The 24,833-nt window shown below is 35.3% G+C and overlaps 1 protein-coding gene across 1 annotated transcript in view; it reads left to right on the top strand.

Moving 5' to 3' along the window:
* ATRNL1 (attractin like 1) overlaps positions 1 to 24,833 on the top strand; it is a 550,130-nt gene that overhangs the window by 113,366 nt on the left and 411,931 nt on the right. The window contains exons 14-17 of the mRNA XM_050899286.1: positions 5,073 to 5,205; positions 6,507 to 6,688; positions 17,841 to 18,054; positions 20,152 to 20,340. Coding sequence (XP_050755243.1) covers positions 5,073 to 5,205; positions 6,507 to 6,688; positions 17,841 to 18,054; positions 20,152 to 20,340 — 718 coding nt within the window. The remainder of the gene's footprint in view (positions 1 to 5,072; positions 5,206 to 6,506; positions 6,689 to 17,840; positions 18,055 to 20,151; positions 20,341 to 24,833) is intronic.

The following is a 24,833-nucleotide window of genomic DNA, read 5'->3' as shown; positions in this document are numbered from 1 at the left end:
GGAGTAGATTGTATTGACTTTTGCTAGCAGTTCACTGCCCTTAGCTCTATTATATTAATCTTGCACTTTGACACTTTCATTTGTACTCGAAAATATCCTAAGCGTCTTCCTGGTCCTCACTGATTCTGATGCATTTTGCCTATTTCTTGATAGAGGAAACCCACCAGATCTGGATCTGCTCAATATGTTTATGAAACTGTATTCGCTTTGTACATCTGCACATAAAAAGCTTTATCTTGCACCCTGTCAGAATGATACTCCCTTGCTGATTGTGTTGTTCAGAAAATTGACTACATTTATATTTTGTAATGGAAATATTCTCAGGAAAAGCTGTTAATTTTACAATTTTACCTACCAGTTTTTACAAAAAAAAAAAAAAAAAAAGTTTTTGGGGAGAGATGAATTTCATTTTAAATTGCTGCACTTTACAAGGTGTCATTTTTCTTGAGGTAGTAGCATGGAAAGTAAACAAAGAATTGGTCTGCTCCTCAGGGAGGAGCCATCCCATGAAAGCAAAATCTTTTTGTACCTTGTGACAAATAAAATGGTAAATGACTGAAGAGGGCCGACCAGTTGCAACAAAAGGCAAAGTTTCCTTCACTGAGGAAGACCAGAGAGAGCCGGAATTTTAGAGTAAAAAAATTTACTTTATCAGTTGGTTTTTTGCTCTTCGAAATGGAGCAAAATATTGGTTGATAAAGTGGCAGAGTGCCTTAATATTTTAAGAGAGTAATCATTTTTAAGGATAGCAATATATCAAGTCCACATGGTGGCCATAAAGCTGTTTTATTTTTGCAGGCATGTGTAGGCACATTCAAAAAGTGTGATTGCATTGAAGCCCTGAAAGTACTGGAATGCCTCCTGCTTGCCAGCCTTCTTTAAGCAATGTGCTTGAGAAAGAGGAGGGTGAGCTGGGTCTGGACATGTACCATGCCAATTATATTTGTGATTGGCTCAAGTGCTGATAGACTTATAGGCTGAAAAGTGTAAAAATATTTATGTGCACGTGTAGGTTGTTACTGGACAATCTGTTGGCTTCTTTTTGATGTTTATAATGTGAAAAAATTTGAAGGTTTTCCCTTCTCTGTCTTTTTTTACCATTTTTTTTTTTTCAACCCACTTCTTTGTTTCCTCCCTCACCCTGTTCTTTGGGAAACAATGGGAAATGCTTGCACTAGTTACCAAAACAAATTGGTATTGATTCTTTATATCCTCAAAGTGACTCTTCCCATTTCCTGGCTCCACACCAAACTCCACTTCGGATCCAAACAGCAGTCCTGGAAGGCATGCTTCAGGAACTAACAAGAAATGGCTTCCTTCTCCCCTTCCGTTGTCTTACTCCTCTACAGTAAAACCTGAAGTAATCACTGCAGATAGGGTAGCTGTAATAATATGCTCCACTTGTTGTCTACAACGTTGACCTATAATCCTTCAGTTTATAGAAACGTTAACTGCCCACACTAAAAGTTTGCAAATAAAGTAACTTATTCCCATATTACTTAAGGAAAGTATTTTGAAGGCTTGAAATGTAGCAGTAATATAATACTAAACTTTACTTGAAAAATGTTGATTGAGAGAAAATATTTTCTTTTCAAAACCATACAAGTGCTTGAAAAAAATTGAAAAAAAACCACTTTCCCTATAAAATTTCAGCTCTTATTCTACATCTTCACATTAAGCCTGTTAAAATATCTACTCTTTTACTGTAACAAACAGCAGACATATGGGAGGGCAGAATAAATTGAGAGCACTTAACCAACTGGGATCAAGAACACCAGGCAATAGCACATGAATGTAATACTTTTTTGGTCAAAGTATGGTTTCTGATGCGTCTTTTCAAGTGGAGTTCATGTGATTTTTCTCATTTGGAGAGACTGTGATGGGACGAGGCACAGCTGAAGTATTCCTGCATCCAGTCTGTATTGCATTTTTGAAAGCCTCATTGCTTTCATAAGCTGCAAGGGGGACGTGTTCCTTCTGTAACTGTGACCAACTACACCCTTACTTCCAGTAGCAGTCTCTGAATTTCTTGTGTGTCAGTCTCCACACATGCAGTATGATAAAGCCCCAGTTGATGTAAGTAACCTAAATACAGCCCAAATTGGTATGTGATTTAAAAGTATTTTATATCTGTGTGTGGCATCATAAACTAAACATTGTAGAACCCATGAAGGCTATGATAAAGAGCATCCTGCTGACGGATATAGGATACTAGAGGATGCTTTAAAGAGAGCTATAGTCCTACATTGTTAAATATTTTTACACAGGGCCTTAAAGTCAACAGTCACTGTCTTTTTTTAATGCTTGCACTGCTTCCAGAAAGTTAGTGTCCTCTTTCATGGTGGGAGTCCTTGGATGCTACACTAATACCAATAATAATAATAATCATAGCAATCTGCCTACATTTGAGGAATTTAAAGAATAGTCAAAGGGAAATGTATAATGTAGTAGAAGGAATTATGCATAGAATAAAATTTATCTTGGAGGAAAAAAAGAAAATTTAAGACTAAGGAGTACCCAACAGTAAGATTTGGGAGTAGCTTCAGAGAAATAGTAGCAAATCTATTAGATTAATAATTTACAGTTAGACTAGGCGAACTAGGCAAGATTATACTGTTAACCTGAAAAATCCAGGAAGAGGAGAAAGGTACATTATTTAATAGCAATTTCCAAAATTCTAAGATAAACTATTGTAATATTTTCGTTCTGCAGTGGATATTCAGAAAATCACTGCAGTTCGTAAGTCTGTCTATATACCACCAGATCAAGATCAGTACTGAAAAAAAATCTAAGTAAATCAGACATAAGTGGGATGCTTTATACATAACATGATTTACTCATACTTTGGTGTGTAAACATTATAAATATCCTACAGCAATCTAGAACTTCAGTAACAGATGGGCTGTCATGTTGCTGAATTTCATTGGGTTTGGTAGCTTAAGTTATAACCTTAATATTGTGTTAATATGAATTACCTATTGGATTCAAATCTACATTGAACTAATAAGATTTTGAGGCAAGCAATGTTTAAATTGGATTTAAGGGAGATAAGTACTGGGAATAAGGGAATACAACAGAGAACATTATTACAGAATAGTCACTAGTACTTTGAATTTTATTTTAATCATTAAATAACCAGCGTACAACAAGCTTCATGATTAGAAAGTAATAGAACAAATATCTTGGTTTAGTTGGAAAATTGTAATCTGTATGTAATATCGCTGAAGAGTATATAGTTTTAAAAACAATCTGAATGCTTAAGGATTTTGACTATGTCATCATGAAGTGTTAAAAGTGAGTATTAGTTCAGTATTGTAAATGAGCAGATGGTGGCTACTTGTACTCTAAAATTCACTTTAAAGCATCTCTCAGGCAGTTTTGTGAATCTGCTTCATGACTGAGTGAAACTAAATGTGGGTTTGTACCAAAAGTTTTTTGTGCTTTACTGTTCGTATGCATTTATTGGCCTAGCTAGACATTCTATTACTTTATGGCATTGCCTTTGGCTCTGTTTCGTACTGTGGTGTAGATGCCTTCTCCTAGAACTGCTTCTCTGGTTTTTTTGCTTCACAGTAGCCTTTCTTATAGACTAGAAAAATAGTGAGTACCTTTTATAATAAGCTCACTGATGGGCATCTGATCCAATAAAGACAACAAACAAATCCCTAAACAGCAGTGTTCTCCAGCAGGAATGAAGCTGGTCCTGTGTGAGATTGAAAATTCATTTTAACAATTGCATTATTTCAGGACTTCAAAAAAAAAAAAAAAAAAAAAAAAAAGAGGCGGTTGTCTTCCCTCCTGACTACAGTAGGTTGATGCCCTATCGTCATCATCATTCCAGTACCAACAACTGTGTAACTTATTGTCATATTGCCCCTTTAGATCTGCTTTATCGTACTCTAGGAGACTATTAGAAAGGAGAGCAACCAAAATTGTCATGTAAATCATACATTTGCTATCTAAGTGCAATCCATTTTTGCTACTATGCATGAATTAATCTTTTCTTGTTAGAGAGAGACAAGAGTTGTTAGGGTTGGACAAGATAACCTCCAGAGGTCCCTTCCAGCCTCAACCATTCTGTGGTTCTGTGAGTATAAAGCTGTCTTGAATTAGGACTTATCTTTAATTATTACCTTGAATTTAAGTTAGTAGAGACAGCCTTATGGATAAGCTGATGAATTGGCTGAGGATTTAGGGCAGTTTATGAAATAAGATATCAATATTATGTCTTAATTAAAAGTAGTATGCAGGGGGGAAAAGATTTGTATTCAAAATGCCTCACTTGGAAAGGAAGACCTCAGTTTTCAGGAAAAAAACCCACCCCACCAAACCCAACAAAAAACCCAAGTAAAAATTCCTTCAGTGTTTACTCCTTTTCTTGTATACTAAGGGTACCAAAGGAATAATGTTATTCCTGGTTTTATGTCACTGTTTGACAAAATGGTTTCCTGTAGATTCTGTAAATCTTGTGCTAGCTATGTTGCATACAGGTTTGCAGTTAAATCTGTAAAAAAGCATGACTGAAATTTTTGACAAATCCTTCCTGTGTTTTGTGACTACTGGTCTATAGCTCCTATTTTTGTTTCTTTTAATCCAGATAAAACAAAGTAGAGCATATTCTTGCACCTTCAGTCAATGATGTGTAATTATTTTATACCTGTATCTTGTGCCTTTTTTTATATTGTTTGATTATTTTGCTTGCTTTAACCTGCATAGGATGAAATAATTTAGTGAGAGCATATCCCTTAACTAGCTAAGAAATAGAGATTTAGTTTAGTTATTTAAGCTCTTCCTGGGCTCTGCACAGGGAAGTGACATCTTCAAAGTACTGTTTGACCCACTCAAAGTTAGTTCTGTAGGACAGGTGGGGTGATTTGTGCTCTAGAGATGCATTTTGTACTCTCCGCAATTGATAAGGGAAGCTACACAAAGAGCTTAAATTCAACCTCGCTTTTAGGTGGCTTTGATTTTCTGGGAGGGATCCCCCTGTTGTGTATTTCAGTTTTGACTTCTGGTTTGTTAATAATTTGACGTATGTTTGAGATGCTGTTTCGTCTGTTTTATTTTTATAGTCGGTGAAAAACTACACCAAATGTCATGTGAGGAATGAACAGATCTGCAATAAACTGACCAGCTGCAAGAGCTGCTCGCTACACCTGAACTGCCAGTGGGACCAGCGGCAGCAGGAGTGCCAGGCACTACCTGGTAAGGGCTGTGGGGCGGCGATGCTGCTTATTATAGTTGATTTCAAAACTGAGTAAATCTCCTCCATTGTTGCCAAAGAATATTTATTCAATGAGTAGACCTGGATTTGTTTTGCTCGTGCTGACTCTCCCTGCCTGGCTGTGCCTGTGCAGGTGAACACAGATGTAATTACATCACTGATTGGTATATCAATGCTACCTTTAATCTTGTTAAGAGAGGTAATAATATTAGCGAAGGCATAATGGCATGTACCTCTGCACAAGCCGGTGACGAGTTCTAGCTGTGGGGATCACCGAGTGCAGAGCTGAATTGCCATACTGAGTTCTTTACTGTTACATATTCACTGACACTGTTACTTTTGCTAGCTGAGTCTTTTTTTCTTATAAATTATACTTCAATTATACTTCAGTTTTCCTGTGCAGATAGGGCCTAAGATCTAGTTTCTTGATTGTCTAGAGTTGGTAATACTACGAAAGCAGTGAATATTAAAATGCTAATATAAAATATTCTCGGAAGGTGACTGTTAACATTCTGAAATAATATTTATTCTGTAATTCATATTCATAACTGCATATATGCAGTTAGATCTCAGAACCTTTTCCACTTGATCTTTATGTCCAGATGAAGTTAATGAACACAGTTTTTTTTCACAGAGATTATTCATTAAATAACTTTAATCAATTTATTCTGTGCAGTTTAAAACTGCATTTGTGTAATCTTTGTAAAGATTAACAGTTGCTCTGAATTACTTACTCATCTTTTAATAGTTACCTGAATCTGAGTAATGCTGAAATATGTTGAAGAGGAAATATTTTCTAAGATGTTATCTGAATTTCCTGTCATTCTGATTGCATTTGTATTTAGGTGAATATAAATGCAAAGATAGGATGATAAAGCAAAGATAGGGTAAAGTTGTGGTCTCTTAATTCTAGGACAGTTGTTTTCAGATTTTGAAATTTACATAACATTTAGGTAGAGTGATTGGTTAAAGTGCTATTAATTATGTACATAATCTTTAATATTTAGTTGTGCTCAAATCCGAGTACAGGGAAGAAATAGTGTCATAACAATATCGTTATGCTGAAACTTAGCATATACCTTATAAAATATTTTATAACTTGTTAAAAGTTTCTTTTCATAAAAATACAGTATTCAATATGATAGAATTTATGTGACGTGAAAAGGGAAATTGAGTGTGGGATGTATTTTGAATTATGATCTCAGGAAGATAAAATTCAGACTCCCTTAGGTTTTTTAAAAGTTTTTTCAAATCAGCTTTAATCGTATGCTTTTTACACTAGCTCATCTGTGTGGGGAAGGATGGAGTCATATTGGAGATGCCTGCCTCCGCATAAATTCTAGTCGTGAAAGCTATGACAATGCCAAACTGTATTGCTACAATTTAAGTGGGAATCTTGCCTCATTAACAACCTCAAAAGAAGTGGAATTTGTTCTGGATGAAATACAGAAGTATACACTTCAGGTAACTTGAGTAAATGTAATTGATGCTTTTGTGAATTAAATGTGCTTTGAGAAATCTATTTTAGGGATTTGTCCAAAGAGAGGAAAGTTTCTGCCTTCAAAGAAATGTAGCGTGGTGCTAAAGAGTGATGTAAGTGGTGTGTAGCATATTAAGGAAATCTCATGTTTAAAGCTAATGACACAGCAGCACCCAGGTGTTTCTCCTTGCCAGATTTAACTGTTACAGGTTACTGTTTACTTTCAAGATGTGACTCAAGAGAATGGCTGGAACACTGATCTGGGAAATCCCAGCCTTTTCAATACACTGTGACAGCAGGAATCAAAACAAGACAAAATAATTTTCACTGTAACAGAGAGAAAAATCCTGACTTTCACATCACTATCCACAAAACTGCTCGCAGGAGTGTTTTTGGGTGGTGAGCAGCTAGGCTGCAAGCAATTGAGAACAGGGAGGTACTAAAGATGTGTACGTCTCCAGAAAACCCTAGCTCCCTATATAACTGGTATGTGGGATCAAAGGGTCACAGAGAAGCTGTACTAGTATGTGAAGCATGTGGAAATTCCCTACAGCATCGGAATGAGCCAGGAGCTAGTTAGCTTTCTGTGATAATGGTGGGGGAGGGAGAGGGCTGAAAACTCTTACGTGCCTCTGGCAAGTACAGGAAGCTGCCATCAGAATATTCCTTAGGAAAGTGATCCATATGAATTTGTTAGCTGTGGGGCAAGAGAAGGGAAGCTGAAGATTAATTACCTGTCCACGAGTGGTCAGGTTCAGTTTTTAGCAGTTAAATGTTCAAATGCTGATTGCTGTGTTTAAACTGTTGGAAAGCCTACCTACGTCATTGGTACATGTATATGAATGCTCAAAAGATGTCAAACTCAACAGTGTACACTCAGATGGGATGTCTAGGCAGAATAAGATTCCATTACAAGCAAATCAGTTCATCTTAGCAAAGGACATTTTTAGAAGTGTGTATTTTGGTTTGTAGAACATGCAGCATTTCTTTGTATAAAACCCCTAATTTTTAAGTAGCTTAGGATTTTACAGTTACAGGAAAATGAAAGATAATTATGAACAATAATTAAAGCTTATATCAAGCTAGTATGTGATTTGCAAAGTTGTTATGTTGCAGATGAATTGAGATGCATACAAAGGAAACGGCAGTTAAGGATTGCCTTTGTGTTATACTAAATCTGAATGTAAGAGTTTAGGGACATACACTATGAATCAAAATATTCTATATTATCCTTTTTAGTGTTCCATTTCAAGAAGGAGATGCAAACATAGGTTATGTACTTAAGGTTTTTGTTTTTTTCCCAATAAATGTAGGACCTGGACACAGCAAAATTTTTTTACTAGAAAGACATGTATTTTCTATTATTGGCTAATAAAGGAGAGAGAGAAGTAATTCTTCTATGTCAGAAGATCTCCCCTGATATTGTACTTACTGCAGCCTTGAAACACATTCTGTCTGTCCACTCTTTGATATGAGATAATGTTGAAAATGTAATTGAAACCAAAATAACAAAATCACAAACGGCAATGATTGCTCTAGTTATTTATTTTGCTGCCTTCCCGCCCCCCCGCCCTGATTCCTATTGAAATACTGCACAGGAGGCCTTCAAATCTAATAGTGTGTGATAGATTATTGATATGACTGATATTACCTGACTGGCTTGAGGTATAGATGAGAAAATGCTTTTTTTTAGCGTTTGGAAGCTAGATTTTTCTTACGTTTCAGAGCTTAGAACTTCTACAAGGTGACATCCTCCTGAGCATATCTTTATTTAAATGAAGTATGTCCTGAGCCAACGTGGCGATGTAAATTTGAGATACCTCACATACAGTTTATCCAATTGTAGACAAATGTATGCACTTTAAAAGTATATCTTGGCTTAAACAATCATTTAGTTATCAGAATCTCTAATGAAATGCTACCATGACTTATCCTGGTGTTTTCAGTTGCATTTAGGAAAAAAAAAATTTTTTTCATTCATATCTGTCTGTCCAGTTACATTTATTCTGTGTGAGGCAGCCTAAATGTCTTATCAGGTGTGACAGAGGCTTTCTGAAACTTCTTGATTTTTCTTCCTTTTCCTCTCAAACTGCAATCATAATGATTTAAGGTGTGAGATTTCATTTTAGATGGCTTATTTTTGTAACAGGTGGTGGTGTGGAGTTCACAAATGTAGTCAGAGCAACTGCAAGGAGAACACTGTGCCTTTAATCTGTATTACCTATGGCGGAGTTTGACTTGTGTGGTTAATATGAAAGGCTTTAAAATCTTTTGCCTATGTGAAACAAAAGCTTTCAGGATTAGTGAATGTGTCAGAGCAACGTTGGAAATAATATGGATCTGGTTTTATGTCTGCTTTATTTGATATACTGAGAAAAGAAAAACAACTTTGGTAACTGTTGTGTGTTTTACAAACTTTAAAATAGTGTCAGTAAATGCTACAGCCTGGAAGGACTTAAGAACTCTTTATTGTTCATAGAAACAATGTGGGACTTGGTAGATTGTTTTCTAATACACAAAGTCCTTGTTCTAGGACAAATTTAGGACAATTTCTTCATCATGTTTAGAATAATACAAAGCATTGATGCTTTGGAAAGATTCAGAGGGAGGAGGCTGCCATTGTCTCCACACCCTGTCCAGACCTCATTGTGTATCAATAATTTCTCTTAATTCCAGTACTAAATTGGAAATCAATAGATTGCCTCCTTTTAAAGGATAAGGTTCATTTGGTACTAAAGGAAGGGACAAAACAAAGACCTTTGTAGTATGAAGTCAAAACACTGTTGAATTTGCAGATGTATTCTAAAACTATCACCAATAATTTAAAGTCTAATTTGTATTTTTCATTGAAAATAAATGAAATTCTTTAAGAGAATGCCAAAGTAAACACAATGGATAGACTGCAGATTCCTGTACTAAAGCAAAATAACAGTTGATATTTTTTCTTATATGCTGTTTTATTGACCTAGTAAGCAAAATATTATGAAAGGGAAGATTCGAGTTTTTCTGCAAAGTAGATTAAACAGCAATATGAGGTTAATGAATTGTTCCTGCTAATATTCAAATGTTGTATATTCATTTAAAAGTGCAATTAGTTCTCTTGGGAGTTTGCTCACAACTGTGGGATTTAACTAAAAATAGTAATTTTCTTGTTAGCATGCAATAAATTCTGAGAAGATTTAGTTTTGGTGTAGTAAGCATAAACAAAGATGAGAACAATTAAACAATGCTTTCATTATATAAACTGTTTGCAACTTTTCCTTTAACTCACTGTTCTCAGGGCTAAGCATCCTTTATAAATTACACTTGAGTGTAGGTTGCAGTTAATTAGTGAGCTTTGCACGGCGATGTTATTCCTTGTTAGCTCAAACTATTCTCAGAGGGCTGTATGTTTTTGTGGTTTTATCATATGTTTGGCTGTAGTGAAGCTTGACATCGACTTTTTTTCTGAATTAGTCTCTTTACTACAGTTTCTAGCAGTGCCACTTTAGTATTGTGGTTTTGGAAGTCTAATAAATTATTTCAGCACTTTGTCTCCATGTTAGAGTTGTTACATTGACTGTCCATTAGTTCACCTCTAGTTTAACTGTCTTCCTACTTTCAGGAAGTGGGGGGCTCAACTCACTTTGCATGCCTGAGAAGAGAACCTGAATTTCCAAAAAAAATTGCCCCCTATAAAGAAGAAAACTCGAGTATCTAAACCAAAGTCCCACTGGAATACTAGCTATAATCTCCGTAGATGGAAATTGGGGAAGTTGTAGTCTTTTCAGTTTGCCAGATTTTACATGTGTTTTTAACCCATGCCATAACAGCAAAATTTGAAAGGGAGAAATAAGTGTTCTTATGACCTAATGCATGACTCCTACTACTAATTACATCTAGAGTTCATCGTTTGTGTCTAATAGATACTGAGACACTTAAAAATCATGAAGCTTGCTTCCACTGCTTACAATGTGTCATTCACTGGATAAATATTTACAAAATATGAAATGTGCCGGTATCTAGCATAGTTAGAATTGACGCATAGTTAAAGAAGAGAAACCAAGCAATGAGGTAGTAAATAGAATGGACTCGTATTTTCAGTAAGCAGTTTTTTTGTTCATAATGATGCAGAAAAGAGGCAAACTAACTGCAAGCCCTTCTCAAAACCGTGAATGTTGTGGAAATGTGAGCACTAAGAGGCCACTGTATTTTCAAAGTTTAATTGTATGTTTCTTCCTAGGGCAACTATTTTCCTAGAAATCAAGGAGTTCAACCGATTCTTGAAAAGTTTGTTGAAGTTCGGTAATAACATATTGTGATTCACACATTAGAAAAATGAGTCAGAAGTGTATCGTACACTTTCAGGACAATTTAAGATCCAAAATGAAAGGAATTTAAATAAAGGTGGGGATAAATTTCTGAAAGAGATATATAATTCCTTAGCAATTTCCATAATTAAGAAATGGAGGAGAATTTTGAGCCTCAGTAGTAATTGGCTATTCAGTAAAGCTAGACTTGCTCACTTCACTCATCTGCAAATTATTCAGGCCTCGTTAAATTAGTGCTGAGGCAGCAGTAGTGCCTGAAAAATGTGTCATGACTATAAATGATCACATTCACTGTAGAGCTCAAAGCAACTTAGTCTGACTTAAATTTTCTGAGTAAACAGTGGATTTAACATGAAGTATCAGCTCTCTACTTAAGGTTACACAATTTTCCTTTCTAACATAGTTCCATAATTACTACTTCAAAGAAAATTAAAATTGGGTCATTTAGAATAAGAGAAAAGCACATTTTTGAACTTATTAGTGATCAGTGTTTAATAAATTCCTGTAATGGCTAAAAACTTGCCTGATGTTCAATTAAATAGGGCTGTAGATGTGAGTACAGAATGACGTTCTATTGGTATGCATTGTACGATTGCAATTTTGCTCTTCTGTCAGATGAAAATAAAGCCCTGTCCAGCAATTTGTCTCAGACTTTAATAATTCCTAAATCTTTTCTAACTTTAACATAAAGGTTGATTTCTCACTTAAAAGAGTTTTTGGCAACTTGTTATCAGTGTTATAAAAGATTGTTCTATAAAAACAGATAAACCGTGACTAGCTGCATCTCAAGCACAAGAATATGGCTTCTAGGATGTGCTGTGAGTTCTAAAAACTGGCCTAGAAAGAAATAGATGAGAGGAGAAACATATTCTAAAGAACGGTTCTAAATTTTAGATAGTGTAGTGGAATAAAACTATGGAATAGTTCTCAAGATATATTTGATTGCATTCTCCAGTACAACATTAGTAAGGCCCATTACAAGCTTTCCCAAGATGGATTTGGCCACCTGCTGTGTATTGCATTGCTTTGTTTCACTGTAAAATTTGACTCTGATAATTTCTGGGTATTTTCCTTTTTCCCCCTGCCCCCCCCCCCCCTTTTTTTTTTTTTTAAACTAATAGCTTACCTAGCATGCTATTGAGTAAGCTTGGTTGTTGTTGATGTTGTTTTAAAATGAATTGTATATAATGTATTACTGGAGTTTTCATAGATATACCTTGGAGCCTGATTTTTTAAAAAACTCTTCACTGAAACATTTGAAAGTATACATAATTTTTCAGAATATGGTGAGTGATAGCATTCCGGAAAAAATTGTCTCAATTTGAACGGCCAGGATATGAGCAGTGGTTTCTATAATCATGTTTGAACAAGTTTGGGCCTATACAAGTTGATTAAAAATAGAAAAATAGTAGATTGGAATTCATATTTGCTCCTATGAGCCACTGTTTCCTCCCTATCCTTTCCTCTTTCCACATGAAGGAAAAATTATTAAGGCAACATTTTATGAACTTCGCCATTTCACCTAGAAATCTATAATGTAATTGAAATAATTCCTAAATCCTATAAAGAATAATTATCTGTATTAGTCGAAAAGCTATCGTTTGTTTTGGTGACTTTTTGTGGATGTATCATGATGTAGATGAAATGCAGCTTTAGCTCTTAATGATTTTAAATGGGAACAAAAATGTTCAATGCTGATGTCCAAAGTAATGATAAATCATTAGTTAAAAAGATAATGGCATTTAAAAGTTAAAAAATTTTAGAGGCATAAATAGGAGATCATTCCGTAGATAGAGTTGAGAATCTTGGTTAAGAGATTCAAAGTTAAGATTATGATTCAAAGCAAATGGTTAGTCTTATGTCTATGCAAAACAGAAGCTTTTCCATTACTTATTAATAGCAGTAGTAGCAGGTAATAAGGCTCAAGTATTAGGGAAGTGAAGACATCAAATAAAGAAGTATTTTGATAGCTAATGTATAAAAATATGAAGTGCTGTTATTTTAATTACTAATTTTTTCCAACTGTTAAGATCTTTTCTTTTGCTTGATTAAAAAAATACTTTATTAAAACAAACATGACAGTTAACTTCTGCTTGCTAGAAAATAATTTCAAATGAAATAATTTTAGGCTTTATAATGTCAACAAAGAAGTAGGAGATGTTGCCTGTCTTATTGTTCCATATTCATGGAAGAGTGGTAGAGCTGAATATTAATAGAACATGAGTAATACATTTTCCTCGTGGCCTTTTTGTATGCACTGTGTCACTAAAAATTCACTGGTCTGTCTCTGTATGTTTGTGCGTATGCGTATGTAACATCTGAAGGGACATCCCTTTTACACTCCCTCTCTGTGAGACTGAAATCTTTGTGAATAGCCGTGTCTACTTCTACACTGCATGCCCGGTAGTGCTTTGCTAATCAAGAGACAAGAGGGCAGAATGACCACAATTTTTACCAAGTTTCTAGGTACTAGCAGCTGTAAAATGGAGCTGTACCATTTGTTTGGCTTCTAAATTAGAGAAGGTAGATATAGTCCCAAGTTGGACTAGATTGTCCATTCTTCTCTTGACAACTAGAGCATTGCAGAGCGTACTTTGCATTAAAGAATTCTTATACCTTCTGTAGAGACAGCAATCACTCCCTTCCTTTTCTATTTCGGAGCAATGAAGGAGGAGGTAGCTCTGATAAAATCTTTAGCTTCTAGCAAAAGATATCAGCCTTGCTGAAATCAAACAGATTCTGCTAGGAGGCAAGAGCTGGAGTGGGTCCTGCTGAGCTTTAGACAGTGAAGGTCTCCAGATGACCTTGTTGCCTCCTTATCAGTGCAACGATGATCATGCATTTGGCGTTAAAGGAAAATTCTAGTAATGGTAGGAACCACAGGGTGTTGGAGTTCTCATTCACTTCTGTCCCCAGTGGACTGGCAACTCCAGCAAGTGTGGACTACTTTAAAGCACCCAGGAAAATTGTGACACACATTAGATACTATGATAGTCAGCTTGAAGAACTGAGACAGGCACAGTCAAATCACTTGGAAAATGTTTCAGTACGTTTCCACTGACCTGTTGTCCGGCTCCCTAGTAATAAGGTAAGCAGCAGGACAGCCCTGCTGTGGTCAGACAAAGGTGTCTTGAATAAGAATGGTTTCCTGAACTAGGTCATGTCACTGTTTACTGACAAGTTCTTGCATGTGTACATGTTCACATGTGTATGCATTCACGTGTGTGTTGGAGCTTTTCCTCCTTCCTCAAATAGAAATGAAACCGATTCTGATTGAGTTGCAGGTTCATCTTCAACTCTGAATCTGAACAACTTACTAAGTGCCAAATACGGTGAGGATAGGATAGGTTTCTCGGTTGTGGGTTTTGGACATCTTGAAAGTATACATTCATCAAGGCCTTGAGAAAGAAAGAACAAGTCTTCAGAACTCTCTGAGGAGTAACTTTCTTCCCACTTACATGTTGAGCAAAGATCATCTGACCTTCCAATAAAGAAGCTAGTATTCTTGAGAAGAAAAAATTAGACATATTTGGGGCTGATTTCATGTCAGCAAGTGTTTTTCTGAAGTGAAGAGTTGATTTGTACTGTGTTTTTCACCCACCTGTTTGATAACAATATTTTTCAAGAGGCCTGGAAACTAGAATCTTACATCAGTGAGTTCTGGGTACAGAGAACAGGCAGTCTGGTTTCCTTCCTGCCTGATCCTCTTCAGAAGCATCTTTGGCAAGATATTCAAAGTAAAGGAATTGGTTTCCTACATTCATTGTGCATTAAATGAAACAACCATAGAGTTCAAGTGAAGGGTGTTCAACTCTCATTATTTCTTAAGCCTGAAGAAGAAACTGGATTGGCATTCTCATTCGGCACCTTTGAAGTTGCTTCAAGTACTTGGAGACTTCCAGCTATTATGACTGAACCTTTCATCAGTTTGAGAGATAAGGACTAGATTTATGCTTTTTTTATGAAGAAATTAGTTTGATAGCACATTGGTGGCTGCAGGTATCACAGATGGAACTTCCTGAATTCTCTATTCACTATTTGTTTTTTTCTGTTGGCTTTCGTGCAGTGCAGCGGCAGTCATTTTTCCTGATAAGCTTTGATGATATCAACACGCGATCTCTGCTATGGCCAGCAGTCTTCAGCTGTAGTCCACCACATCACAGAATTAATGCCACATAATTGAATATGTGCTTTAAGCATGTCCTTGGAGCATTTTGGTGGCCTACTTCTCAGCTATTTACCATATTTTAATCAGACATTAAAAAAAATGTTTTGGATAATCTGTTTTTGGCATCCTAACAACATGCCCAGAGCAGCATAAGTGAGCCTGCAAGGCGGTAGCTTTGATGGTGTGTATTTGATAGCATGCTAATCAGCATTCAGGTCTGTATTTTGATACGTTGCGCTAGCAAAGAGCCAAAGATGGTACATATGGAATTTGAGATATCTGACGCGATGGCTAAAAGTTGTCCAGCTATTACAGCTATTAAGAATGATGACGACTACGATATGTGTTGCTTTTGCTAGAAGTCTTTCATTTCAGGGGTGCTGCTTTTATCTCCTGAGGCTGCTCTGGCTTTCATGATCCTCCCTGGGGCTTTGTCATCATTAAAAGGGTTCTGAGACACTCCTACTCAAATAGAAGAATTTCTCTCCAAATGTCACTGCTGCACCATCAGTTTTCATTATTGGCCTGACATGCTTTTCACCATAGCTGGAATAGGTTCTCTGTCTTCTATATACTGATGCTGAGGCCAAATTATTTGGCAGTGCTGTTGAAACAGTCAGTAATATGTTGAAGTTTCTCTTGGCTGGAATTCCTCAGCCCCAAAGTAGGCATTTAGGGTTGTTTTAGGTCTGTGTTTGTCAGCAATTTATCCTCCCTAAGCCTCTGACATTTTTTATACGTGCCTGGTGTGCACCCTTAGCATTCTACACAAAGATGTCTAGAGACATGCATAAATAGCTAAGGTTTTCTGATGGATGTGGACCGCACACATATACAGCAATCTAGGCAACTGAATAACAGATAAGACAAAGGATGTATTATCTACCACTTTCCAGATGCCCAAGTTCCACTTTTACTGCTTACATCATGTTCTTTCTAGTATCCAGAACCTGGGAGCTCTCACAGGAAATCTAGCCTGGAAATTTAGTCACCTGGGATAGCAAAGAAGTTATGAAGTAAATACAGAAGTAAGACATAAGAGTGGGCGGTGGCATTTTTGCTGGATGTTCTTGTTGCTGTTTGATAATCTCCCAGAGTGCATCGCTGCTTATGGAATGGACATTTCTTAGTCGTTTTCTAATTTATTTGTGTTTGTTCTTGCATCTGTAAGTCTGTTAGATGCTGTAGGAATTTTTGTTTGATCATGCTCACAACTGATAGGACAGAAGAAGAGAGCATAGGGAGTACATTTTAGAGAGGTCAGGAGTATTGACCTAATATCTACTGATTTTTTTTTAAAAAAGTAATTACCAGTGGTATTTCTGAAGGAAAATTAATAATCCTTCATATTTCAGTTTGATCTAATGAAGCAGGGGAAAAAGAGGAATGCTCTGATCAGGTGTAGATTTAAGAGCTCTGAAAGATTTTCAGCCATGGATTAACCTGAGTGGCTAAAGAAAGATGTGAGATCAAAGATGAAAGATCTCTCTGAGAGATGATGGCAGTGACTCTTGGTTCACTTGTGAAATACCACATAGATCTGGAATCGCGGCAGGTTCCCTTTAGGTATATTATAGTGTTTTACCTACCTTGGCCTGTAAATTAAATCAGTTGAGAACCTAATTCACAATCAGATCAACATCTCTGCTTTGGAGCTGACAGCATCTGTCCTTTGCCTGGTGCAGGTAGCTGTGTTTGGCGCTCTGGTATTCACCTACCACCACATACCTGTCACAGCCCATAGTCCCTCTGTATCTCTGTTCCTTACGTTTAAACTGGAGTTAATGAAAACTGCGTGCACAGAGATTACATTAGAAAAAGTGTTTGTTTTCAGTATCTTGAGATTTTTACAGTGATAGGAGCAAGAAATGTATGCAGATTTATCCTGCAACAGGCAAAGGCCTTTCTTCCTCAAAATCTGCTTTTTTGTCTTGGTAATTGTATAAAGAAGATAAAATGATAAAAATGGGTAGAACTTGTGTGATGTAATTTTACTGATACATTCTAAATATTTTTTAAGTATTAATGCTTTTTATGTTTTCTAAACTAGTTTTTCTATAGCTTTATAAATCAATAATAAAAGTGTATTCAATGTATATTTAATGGCATTAGAGTTGTGGATGTGCCACTTTCATCTCTGTCTCTGATTTGCCTGAAGATGTTGATCAGTATCAGCAATACAGATTTTAGAGGATGGAATATTTATCCTGGTTTTTCCTGAACTTTGATTTCTGTGAATTGCTATTAACTTGTGTGTATTTTATTATCCACATTGGCCTAGCAATTAGTAATTGGTATAGTAGCCAGTGGGGAAAAAAAAAAACCCAAAACATTATGACCATTTGGCCTGGTTTCTGACTCTGTATCAAATAGTAGTAATCAGGATTGACTTTGAATAGAACAAACACAGATTTTTAGTAGAACAGAAGCATATAGTGGGTGTGGTTTATTTGTTTGTTTTTGGAGGGGGTCAGCAAGGTAGAATGATTAAGGTAAAAACTATATAGACAATGATTGATGAGATGATAAAGTGAGAGAAGAACATGGTGAATTCTCTCAAAATGTGAAATTGTTGCTGTTGAGCTATTCTTTGAAATGTTTTAACAAAAAAAAGGCATTTAACTAATTGTCTCACATTTATTTCATTCTGATTCATAGAAAATTTCACCTTGGGTAGGTTTACGCAAGATCAACATCTCCTACTGGGGATGGGATGACATGTCTCCTTTTACAAATACAACTCTGCAGTGGCTTCCTGGAGAGCCAAATGACTCTGGCTTCTGTGCATATCTAGAAAGAGCAGAGGTGGCAGGTCTGAAAGCGAATCCATGCACTGCAATGGCAGATGGTCTTGTGTGTGAAAAACCTGTCGGTAAGCAATCTCTTATACTCAGTTACTGTTACTGTCATGATTAGCAGGCTGTTTGGGTTTTCATTTGGCTAAGAGGCATTTTTGGACAATTTGGATTAAATAATTACAAAAAAACATTACTTTTTTATTTTTTTGAAAAATGTGGAGCTTTAATCTAGAAAACAAATAATATTCCTAAAGCAGCAAATATTTATTTGTGAATTAGTTTACATGGCTTAGTTTGCATTACACCAGAAGTCTTATAAATTACCTCTAAAGCAGTAGTAGTCAGTGACAACAGTGATTGTAGCATGGAAGTGTCTATGGAGGTGTTCAACAAGGCTGATCTTTTCTTTCTGAATCTCACTGAACATCAATAAGCATTCTAATGGTCTAAAAGACTGACAAAACCAAAAGTCTTGTTTCCGTCTTTTAGGTTTGTTTGTGTGTAAAGATTACTGTGGCAAATAGTCACTTGACAGTTCAAATGAGCATTTTCATGCTCCCATTTTCCTATGTTTCTCTTCATATCTGTGAGGTTGAGCACTTGAAGTTTAGATTTCCCCTTCAGATTTATTTTGTGCATTGTCTGTGCAAAACTGGAAAATAGCTGCATTGTTGGTGTGTTGGGAGCACCGTCTATCAATCTAATGGTTTTGCTGTGAAATTTTCAGCATTGTTAACTTGCGTAACCAACGCATGACCTTACCAATCTCTTCTAATTCTCTTCTAAGCAGTTCCAAATGTTAATGTAATTGCAAAGTATATATTGTACACTTGTTGCTACTGCTATCTATATTTCCTAAAAGTTTCATCTTTCACAGTGTTCTTAATTTTGAGTTAATAGTTAATTATTTACCAGATGTTTCTCAGAATAGTAAAAGATATAGTCACAATGGAAGAAACATCTCAAAATGTAAAGGATACACTAGGTGGAACACAAATGACATTATTAAGATGTAGTATTTTACAATTAGATCAACATTATATGCATCTGTTACTGGTGTCTTGTTTTAGCTTTTTTTTTTTTTTGATCTTGAGGTGCTTCAAAGACTGTAGAAGTCAAAGTATTTCAGTGGTATGAGAATACTTTTATAGTTCAGCTGAATTTTTTTAGTTTTTTCTTTGTATTTTTTATTAATTGCAAACCACAGCTTGAATACGTGCATAGTAGGTCAAATCCAGGAACACCCTTGGTTAAGCGTTTTGGCATCCTATATTAGCAGATGAAGAATGGCTTGAGAACTTGGCTGGTATTGAATATGAACCAATAATATATAAAAACATGGCAATACATAGAAGGGCTTAATCCTGATGTTTCACAAGGCACTTCTGTATGGAAAATATAGTGCTATGTATACTTTTGTGTTCCTACCTAAGAGTTACTATACTTTTGTTCTTGTACACTTTACAGTTTTATTTGAAATCAAAGCAAAAACCAGGAGTTAGGATATACAAGTTCTTTTTGTGTGTTACGACTTTATGAGATAACATACACCATTAAACTAGTCAAAATGTGGTCTCTAGTAGAGAAAAAGAAACAAACAAAAAACCCGCAAACCCAAAAAACCCCAACCTAACAAAAAAACCCCAAACTCAAATCTGATTTACATTGAACAGTGTTCCTTTTGTTACTTTCACTTTGGATTCTAGTGACTTTCATATGTACACTGTAAGGCAAAATTTTAGGGGATAAGTCATAAGTAGAATATTTGTTGCTTATACACTGTTAAACTAGTGAGAACAATAGACCCAGAACTCTACTGTATTTCTTACAGAAGTTTGAGATGTATTTTATGTCATGTATGTGCAAGTAACTAAGCTGACATTACCAGGCAATGAACATTAAATTTGTTATTTCAGTATATAAATAAAATCAGTGTGAAAAATTTTAAATGGACTCTATAGTATGACTCATGCTGGGTATTACTTAATAATTTTTATTAAATATTATTGTATTTATATCCTGCAACATAAGTTTGGATGAAGTTATTTATAGCTAATTAAGGCAACAACCACTTTCACTTTAACAAGGATTTTTCTAATGGAACATACAATTAAAGAAAAAGGAGATTGAACTTGTGTTCAAGATCATAAATGTTTGTGGTTCTTTTCCAGTCAGTCCCAACCAGAATGCCAGACCCTGCAAAAAGCCATGCTCCCTGAGAACAACGTGTTCTAACTGCACGAGTAATGGTATGGAATGTATGTGGTGTAGCAGTACAAAACGATGTGTTGACTCAAACGCCTATATAATCTCCTTCCCATATGGACAGTGTCTAGAATGGCAAACTGCCACATGCTCCCGTGAGTATCTAAATTAACGTTCATCCTATTAAATATACTGTTGTATTTTTTTTCCACTCAAAAGAGCATCTATATGAATAGGATTCAGCACATTCACTGAAGATAAAAATAATTTCACATGAATAACCTTACATAGCTGCTAATATGAGCAGTCAATACTGTGTATGTATTTTCTAGATACAGATAAAATACTGGCAGTTCTTTTATGATGAAACATTTAGTCTTTTGAAACAGTAAAAAGTGTTTATTGTTTTCAGATAAAGAAAAAATACCATAATTGTTTGTACAGCCAGTGTTAGTGTGTCAAACAATGGCCATGAGTTGGACAGAATACTGTTAAAATTAGGTGAATAATACCTAGAATTTAGACTCATACAACATCAAGTTATTAAAAAAAGGAGATGAGCTGAATTCAGAGTTTTTAAGATTCTGATTTATTTTGTCAGATTCAAAGAAGTCCATTTTCCTAGCATGCAAAGATAAAACAATGTTATAATAATGATAGTGATAGTCTTGAGAATATTGTAACATGGATGCAAAACAAATGGTATTGGTCTTCCTTAGATTCTTCTCACTTGCAAATGCTGATTCTTAACCCTCGCAGATTGTTTACCCTTTCCATGGAAATAGAAGGAATTCTGTTAGGCCATCAGGCAGGTAAAGGAGGTGCAGAAAACTTTTGTCCTGTGTGATCAGACTGGGTCAGGCTGTATTAATATTCAAGGTTGCTCATTTCATCCTTTTGAGATAAAAGGCAAGTGATTTCTTACTTTGTCAAGCAGCAAAGGTACTCCCCAGATGTCTCCTTTGGAAGCACATTTCATCAGAAATTGATACAATGCCTCTCTAAGAGAATAAAAAGCCTACTTAATGTGCCTTTCAGTATACCATTCAGCTAAAGCTACTTTTTCCCAAGACTGTAGTGACTGGACCTTGTTAAGTTCAGCACCATGCAGTTCCAGTGTATATCAGCGCCATAACTCGTGCAGATGCTGGAGCAAGCTGCCTGGTGCCTTAGATTCTTGTCTCAGTCTTGTTTATTTAGAACAATTCCTCAGTCACCATCCTACAGAAGACTGGTTCTTTTACTGTCCATCAAGATTTGATTAAAATATTTTCTACCTGTAAAGGACTCCAATCCAGTGGGACCCAAACTTAATATATAGGACTTCTGAAGTGTACCATTGAACTCTCATTATTGCTCTTCTCTGTAAGAGTGTTTTTCTAGTTACTTCTGACTTCCTTTCCCTCTCCATAAGGGTCTTTTGATATCAGCACCTCTGGAACATTTTATTTCTGGATATGTTGTGACAGGATTGATGATGTTGACAACGAGAAGCAACTGGCTTCAGAGTCATAATTAGATCATGATTCCATTTAATAGATTATGGATACAAAAACAAAAAAATACAAAATAGTTACTTGCTTTCACCTAAGCCTCGGGAAAATATTAAGTAAAGTAAGGTCCTGCCATATCTGTAATAGGAACCATTGATGCATGCTAATCTTAGGAGAGAAGAATAACTGTATGTACCAGGCCACTACATATATCTAGGTTAAAGGAAAATAAGGCATAGGCATATCTCTTGTCCCGTATATTTGGAATACTACTACTGTAGTTATGTAAAGGTTTCTCTCTCATAACAGTTCACTAAACTTTTTTTCACTCCTATAAGGAATCAATTTTACAACTTATAAAATATTGATAGTGATTTGTGGCAGAAGATAAGTAGATTGAAAATTTGGAGATAAAATTGACAGAAAGCCACATGAATGATGCTTAGCTTTTTAAAATAGCATATATTATGTCAGCCTGAACTTTTAATTCTGTTTTTATGTTTGTGTAGTATTTGCACATCACACAGATTCAATTTGTTTGGGAAACACAAGAAATTGTTTTTAATTTAATTGTCATTTTTGTCAGGTCTGTAAAAGTTTATATTAAATAAGGCGAACAGGATTTGCTATATACCAGTTCATCATTATGTAAAGGCAGTTTTGTATGAAAATGTATTTTCTATTCAACAAAGTAAAGAAAGACAAGATTCCGTGTCCTTAAGCAGTTTTTTTTCAGAGTTTTAAAGCATTAGATATTTTGCATTTAAACAAGAAAATGAATGTCCGAATGAAACATGGTTCAGACATTGTTTCAGTTTAAATGACTTGAAAATTTTATTAGGTAGATAGATCATTATTGCTGCTGAGGTAATGAAGTAGTAAGTGGATTCCCTTATCAAGGGGTAGTGCTTCTACTTACCTGAAGAATGGAATGTAACTATACCTTAAAAAAAAAAAAAAAAAAAATCCTCTTTTTTAATTTTATTTTTATTTGAATGACTGATTTCTGAGTTTTTGGATGTTTTGCTCTGAATGCAAAAAACAATTCACAGAAGCATGTATGATTTAAAAGAATATAAGAACTGAGAACTTCACATTTATTTTCACAACTTGGAATTAAAATGAAGAATACTGTTTTATTGGTGACATTTTGTCATTTTAATACCTGCTTGCCAAAAAGTTGCATTCCACTCTTCCCCACATCTTCCATCCATTATGACTTTTGATTGAATAGCTGACAGTTGAACAATCTTGGACCACCTCTAGAATTTCAAAGAAAAAAAAATTCTGCTTGAATATCCCTTTCTTTTATAAACAATAACTTCTCAGTTAGCTCTCTCCAGTTTTTCAGCTGAATGCCACTACAGAGAATATCTGAGGATTTTCACTTTTGGTTCTGTTTTATCTTCCATGAAGAGAATGCAGCTGATACTTCAGAGCTGTTTTCTCCTAGCTTTATAAATAGCAGCATGAGAATTGTTTGGATCATTTACAGTGCATCTCTGAAAGGGAAAGCCAGCCAGTACAGAATGGTGGTCTTTATTTTTCTGCTGATCTTCTAATGTATACAAAAAACAAATTTTGTATCATTCAGCTTCAGATCTGATGAGGTCTGGTTTAAAACTGATCTGTCTACATGATTGACATTGATTTCCAAGAACAGTTGTGCTCCTTCCCCCCTTCCCCCCCCTTTTCCCCGTATTTGGGAAACTTGAAACATTTCCTCCTATTTGGATTCTTCCAAGTCTAATGATACAAGAGCTCATGCTCCAGCTTTCTGCACTGTTAAAGTCCTTTTGAGATCTCATTCAGATTCTTAACTGCCTGTTTTCTTGATACCTGCATGTATCTTTAGACTACTGGAGTATTTCTTCTCTGACAACTTTCATTACTTTTAAACAATTTCAATAGTTGCTGAAGTCAGAGTAGCTAGCTTTATTCTGCTGTCAGTTTATTTAATTAGAAATTAAATTGTTCTGCTTAGTATACCCTTTATAGCATGGATTCAAGTATTGCCTTTATGGACTAGAGTGGCCCAGGTAGCTGTGAACATGAGTATTAGTTGGGTATAGTATCCTGGCTGCAGCTGAGCCAAATTGAGAGGTTACACTCATGTAGAAGCCATTTGAGTGTCCTCCAAAAAACCCCCACAAACCTTTACAATACTTTCTTTTTAAAAAGAAACTTAGACTATTTCTGGCTTCCTGGTAGGATCTTCCTAAAGTTCCTGTATGCTTTTAAAATTTATTTTTTAAGTGTCTACAAGTTAATGTGAGAAGAGACAGGGACCCGTAGTGGTCAGTGTTCAAATGATTGTGATGTTAATTTGATTCAGTGTTACAGCATTAATTTAAAAAATTTAAGATGTAGCAGAAAATGCTCAAATAAACTTGTGAACTCTAATGGTGTTCCTGAGTATACTAAATTATTAATTTCTTATTAATAAGAAATGGCAGTAACTTCAGAATATGAATTTTATTTGGTTCTAAACAGATTTAAAATACAAGGAAGACCATTTCATGAGAAATTAAATTATTTTTAAAAAGTAGAGTGTAAAAGATCTAGAGGGAGATTTGATTTTTAGTATGCAAATTAAAAAATGAAACCTGATTTACTCTAACAGATGAGACTTAAGATATAGTTCAATTAAATGGGATTGAATTATGACTTGTAGCTTAAGAATCCTTTTTTTGGAAAGATGTGTAGTATGCTAGCTTGTTTCAAAAGTTCTATATAAGAAGACTGAGTCATATTTGTAGATGAATATTCAGTTGCGATCCCGGGATACTTTGTATCCAAATAAATTTTTGGTTTGAATTTGAATTATCACAATTTTTGGATTATTATTATCACTCTTATTTGGATTATTGACCTTGTCTTGAATTCTAGAGTTTTCCTGTTGGAAGGGCTGTTTACGTCAGTAAAATTAGTAATATATGCATCCCATAATATATATTACTAATAAGCACAGAATTTATATTTTATCATGGGATTTAATGAAGATGTGTAGTATTATTGTTCTGCTTCATTATCTTTGTTTATTTGAAATCTTTGTTGTTGCATTGTGGTGTAACAAACACCTGCTGTGTATTTGTGATCTTTGAAGAAGTACAACTTTTAAAGAAAATGGAGGTATTCTTACTAATGTTACTGAA

This window comes from Gymnogyps californianus, chromosome 6, assembly GCF_018139145.2.
Source record: "Gymnogyps californianus isolate 813 chromosome 6, ASM1813914v2, whole genome shotgun sequence".
NCBI lineage: Eukaryota > Metazoa > Chordata > Aves > Accipitriformes > Cathartidae > Gymnogyps > Gymnogyps californianus.
Note: the sequence above shows the minus strand (reverse complement) of the source record. Positions and strands in the feature narration are given on the sequence as shown.